Below are 4,965 nucleotides of genomic sequence, written 5' to 3'. Positions count from 1 at the left end.
TGCAGCTCGGAGCCCAGCTCTGATCTTGTATTATTTATCGCGTTCCCTAAGCTATTCATCAATCCATTATTTATTCATTCCAACATTAAGGTAATTAAATATGAGCTCACCGGGAAAGGGCAAGTCTGCAAGGGACAGGGACAGGGGTATGGAGGGAGAGGGGGGGAATTACAAGGTCTGGAGTCATTGATTTGTGCAGAGATGTGCACGGCTGGCCTTACGTGACACTGGAGGGGGGCTCACGTTGCAGGGTCCTGACGCGCTCACCCACTCACACAGCACCCCCCCCCCCCGCCCCCGGCCGCGCGGCTCGCTCCTCTCCTCTCCTCCCCGCTTCCCACCTCTCAGGGTCCTTCTCCTCCCACCGCTCCCTACCCCCGGCTCCACAGCCGCGCCCTCCCCGCGCGGGGCGGCGCGGCCTCGCAGCCTGGCCCGGCGGCGCGCGGGCTGGCCAGCCCCGGATAGGCGCCGCCCGCAGCCAATCAGCGCGCCGGGGACGCTGCGCGCTTTAAGGCCGCTGCGGGGAGAACAGAAACCAAGTTCCCCGGCAACGAGCAGCATCAGCCCGGCGGGAGGCCGGAGCCAGAGAGGCCCAGAAGGCTGCGGAGTGAGCCGGCCGCTCGGTGCCCAGCGCGCCCCCCTCCTCCTCCTTCCTCGGCCGCCCAGCCCCAGATTTCGACCGGCTCTTTCGCCTACGGAAATCCTAGGGAGGGGGTTAGGAGCAGCTGCGCCCCCCTCCCTGCGGCCGCCGCCCCCTGCCTTGTCGGCGCTGCTCCCTGCCGCGTGCGCCCGGGCGGTGCACCCCGGCAGGCCCCAGCCATGTCGATGCTGCCGTCGTTCGGCTTCACGCAGGAGCAAGTGGCGTGCGTGTGCGAAGTTCTGCAGCAAGGCGGGAACCTGGAGCGTCTGGGCAGGTTCCTGTGGTCGCTCCCCGCCTGCGACCACCTGCACAAGAACGAAAGCGTGCTCAAGGCCAAGGCCGTGGTTGCCTTCCACCGCGGGAACTTCCGCGAGCTCTACAAGATCCTGGAGAGCCACCAGTTCTCGCCTCACAACCACCCCAAGCTGCAGCAACTGTGGCTGAAGGCGCACTACGTGGAGGCCGAGAAGCTGCGCGGCCGGCCCCTGGGCGCAGTGGGCAAATACCGGGTGCGCCGAAAATTCCCGCTGCCGCGCACTATCTGGGACGGCGAGGAGACCAGCTACTGTTTCAAGGAGAAGTCACGGGGCGTGCTGCGGGAGTGGTACGCGCACAACCCGTACCCCTCGCCTCGTGAGAAGCGGGAGCTGGCCGAGGCCACTGGGCTCACCACCACCCAGGTCAGCAACTGGTTTAAGAACCGGAGGCAAAGAGACCGGGCCGCGGAGGCCAAGGAAAGGTACGCGGCGTGCTTCTCGCTGCTCGGGCGACCCCGGGAAGCCTTCCTGTCCCCTCCGCCCCTTCTCGCCCCCGCTGGCACCCGCCACCGCGTCCTCCCGGGCCGGCTGGAGCGCGTCCGCGGGGCGGCGCCCGGGCCTCCGCGGCACTGCTGCAAAAGTTCATGAACTCAGAGATCGCTTGCAAGGCATGGGGAGTCACTGGATTTGAGCGCCCGCGCGTGGGTTCCTCGGGGTGTGAGTGTCAGGAAATACTGGCGCTAGGTTTGTTTTTCGTGCCTCCCTGGTTGGCTGGGGCGACGAGTGGGGGTGGGGGTGCGGAGTGAGTCTCGAGATCAACTACAGGGGAAGTGTTGATGAGTGTGTCGAGGAAAGGGGTGCGGCGGGGGCTGAGGGTAGCTCCCCGCTCCCGGCGGGCGCCCGCAGGGGTGGAGCCGGCCCGACGCGTCTGCCGTGCGCCCACTGCCGCCGCGTCCCTGACTCGCTCCCTCCGGGCTAGGCTTTCGGGCGAGAGGTCGCCGCTTCCCTCCGCACTAGCTGTGTGCAGGGAGGAGCCTTCCCAAAGAAATCCGCAGAAGAGGGGGCTTCGGCAGAGCTGGCGCTGCGTGCGGGCCCAGAGAGCACCGCCGGGGTCCCGGCTCCCTCGCGCGCGCGCCGCCGCCCCGAGGAGGAAGGGCTCCCCAGCCGCACGCGCCCCCGTTTTAACCTGTGTGCCTCCGCCCTGCCCGCGCGAGCACCCCCGGCCGCCTGGCCCGGCTCCGTCGGTTTGCTGTAGGGCCTCCGAGACAGATGCCGAGGAGCGCGAGCCCGCGGCGGCGAGAGCGCTCCGGGAACCCGCGGAGTTTGGGGGGAACCGGAGCGCCCGGGAGGGCTGGGTTTCCTTTGTTCGCTTCCGAGCCTGGGGGCCGCCGGGGTCGCCTCTGCGTTGCCCTCTGGGTGGAGAGGCTCGGAGCCTGGATCCCCTCGGCCGCGGTGGAGACTGTAAGGGAAGGGGTGGGGGGCAGGGGGAGCCAGGCCGGCGCTGGGGCCCAGGAGGCTGGGCCGGCGCTCGAAGGCCCGAGCGGCCCGGGCTTGCGAACGTTCACCCGCCCAGAGCACCCGCACCGCGCCCCCGCCGCGCCCGCTCCCGGCTGCGCGAGCTCTCCAAGTTGCCTGTGCCGGCAGCCGGTGCGCTGTGGTTGTGGGTGTCCGACAGGGGGTTGAGAGCGGGGTGTCAGGCGCTGAGGATTGAGCGACCCTCCCGGGGACGGGGACGGGGACGGGGACGACACGGTTCCAGTTAGACTTTTGTTACAAAACGGCCGTCCTATAAGCCAGGACCGAGGGCCCACTCCCTGATGAAATCCGAGAGACTGGCTGCGCTCCCTGTGTTTACTCAGGTCACTGGGCCGCTCTGGACACCACTTCCCATGACCTGTCCTGTGCCTCTGAAACCGCAACCTCCGGGCAGGGGCAGGGGAACTCGACGTTTAATTGTTTCCTCAGATGGGAGCAGGACAATTGACTTGATTCACCCTAGACATCTGCGCGTGGGGCTGTTTGTCCCCGATCGTTTTTCTTTATCACCAACAACCATTTGTTGGAAGATTTTCAAACTCAATCACTTCTAAATGTGGTGCCGGTTGAGAAGTATTTAAAAACAGCCGCTTGAACACATTTTTGAAAATAATTTTTGTGTTTCAAATCAGTCCTACTGATCTGGCTCTCTAAAATCTGGAAGAGGAAAGGACCTGGCTCCCCACAAGCTCTGTCCATAGTTCCCCATTTCTCCAGACTCGTCTGCCTACTTACTCCCCCACCCACCCACCCAGGACCCTTGGGGATGGGTGGGAGAGCACAGCTCCTCCATTTGGGTATATGACTGATTGCACAATGGCCCTTTCCTCCTTCCAGCTCCCCTCCCTCCACTCACACTTTTTTTAACCTTTTTTTTTTTTTTTTTTTTAACCATATGGTGTTGTCCTCTATTTCTTAGGGAGAACACCGAAAACAATAACTCCTCCTCCAACAAGCAGAATCAACTCTCTCCTCTGGAAGGGGGCAAGCCGCTCATGTCCAGCTCAGAAGAAGAATTCTCACCTCCCCAAAGTCCAGACCAGAACTCGGTACTTCTGCTGCAGGGCAATATGGGCCACGCCAGGAGCTCAAACTATTCTCTCCCTGGCCTAACGGCCTCACAACCCAGCCACGGCCTGCAAGCCCACCAGCATCAGCTCCAGGACTCCCTGCTGGGCCCCCTCACCTCCAGTCTGGTGGACTTGGGGTCTTAAGTGGGGAGGGACCGGGCCTGGAAGCAGTGACTAGGGACACTTGTAAATAGAAATCAGGAACATTTTTTGCAGCTTGTTTCTGGGGTTCTCTGCGCATAAAGGAATGGTGGACTTTCACAAATATCTTTTTAAAACTCAAAACCAACAGCAATTTCAAGCTTAGTCGCCTTCTTTTCTCCGACTCTTGCATTTCCTATCCCAGTGCAGAGATCAGGAAAAAAAAAACAAAAAACAAAACAAAACAAAAAAAACAAACCAAAAACCAAACCAAAACAAAACAAAAAAAAACCCAAACAAACAAAAGCACCCAGTCACCCAGTCTTGGTTCTGGGCAATCCATGTGCCACTTCAGTAGCCTTTTTTTTTTTTCCCCAGTGAATGGGTATTATAAATCAACTGGATTTTAAATATTTCCTTTTAATTTATTTATGGAAATGTCTTTTGGGAAGAGAAAAGGAAATGAAGAAAGAGAGAAAGAAGTCAAAATAGTGAAAATAAGATCCTCCAGCCAGGAGGAATTGGTTGCATTCGTAAGGTGAATAGGAAAAATATGATCTTGTAACTTCTTGATGGGGAAAAATTAAGTTTACATTTTTTTCATTATTTAGTGTTAAACACTTTTATTTAGATTAAAATGAAAGAACAGTATTAGGGGGAAAAAAACAAGTGCCTAAATGTCTTAATGCTCTATGTGTAAGGCAGTTAGAAATAGCAGTGACCATTAGTAATACAACTATTTTTGTCAAATTTAGTGGGGTTTTTGGGTTGTTTGTTTTCTTGGGTTTTTTAAATGGCAAACTTTAAAAAATGTATCAATGTGAAAAAAACACTTTCCTGAATGCCATTACTTCTCATGCCCTTGAACCTTTCATATCTGTAGCCTACTCCTGTTAAGGGTTTCTCTTGTTCCTAGTTTCTAGCCTGCAAAAATATACGACAAATCTGGCAACCTGGTATTTGTTACTAAAACAGCATGTGTTTTCAGGTTTCTTTTCTATTGTACCTAAACCAGTCTAAATTAAAACTTAGTAGAACACCAGGAGTACGATTCTGTTTCTGAAAGGTGAGTTGTGTATTGCTGTCATTGGGCCCCCCCCTTTTTTTTTTTTTTTTGAAGTTTTCTTGCTTTCTTACTTGATGGTAGTTGTGAATTGCAGGGTACTTTGAAGGCCACCACCTGAACCCAGAGTGGTGACTTGAATTGATTATGTGACAGAAAAAGAGTGAAGTTAGCTTTGGGGTATTTATTTATTTTTTTTATTATTTAGATATGCAGTTTGGTTTACCACTAGCTCTTCTCCACAGCATTCATATGTTA

The 4,965-nt window shown here is 56.5% G+C and overlaps 1 protein-coding gene across 1 annotated transcript; it reads left to right on the top strand.

The window, feature by feature from the left end:
• The first annotated feature begins 524 nt into the window (after positions 1–524).
• Positions 525–4,686, top strand: SIX1 (SIX homeobox 1). Its single transcript, XM_072838824.1, has 2 exons — positions 525–1,379; positions 3,353–4,686. Exons 1-2 carry the CDS (start codon positions 820–822, stop codon positions 3,645–3,647), a joined length of 855 nt encoding a protein of 284 aa, XP_072694925.1. The 5' UTR covers positions 525–819; the 3' UTR covers positions 3,648–4,686.
• The last annotated feature ends 279 nt before the right edge of the window (positions 4,687–4,965 follow it).

The sequence above is a fragment of the Canis lupus genome, chromosome 9 (genome assembly GCF_048164855.1).
Source record: "Canis lupus baileyi chromosome 9, mCanLup2.hap1, whole genome shotgun sequence".
Classification (NCBI taxonomy): domain Eukaryota; kingdom Metazoa; phylum Chordata; class Mammalia; order Carnivora; family Canidae; genus Canis; species Canis lupus.
Note: the sequence above shows the minus strand (reverse complement) of the source record. Positions and strands in the feature narration are given on the sequence as shown.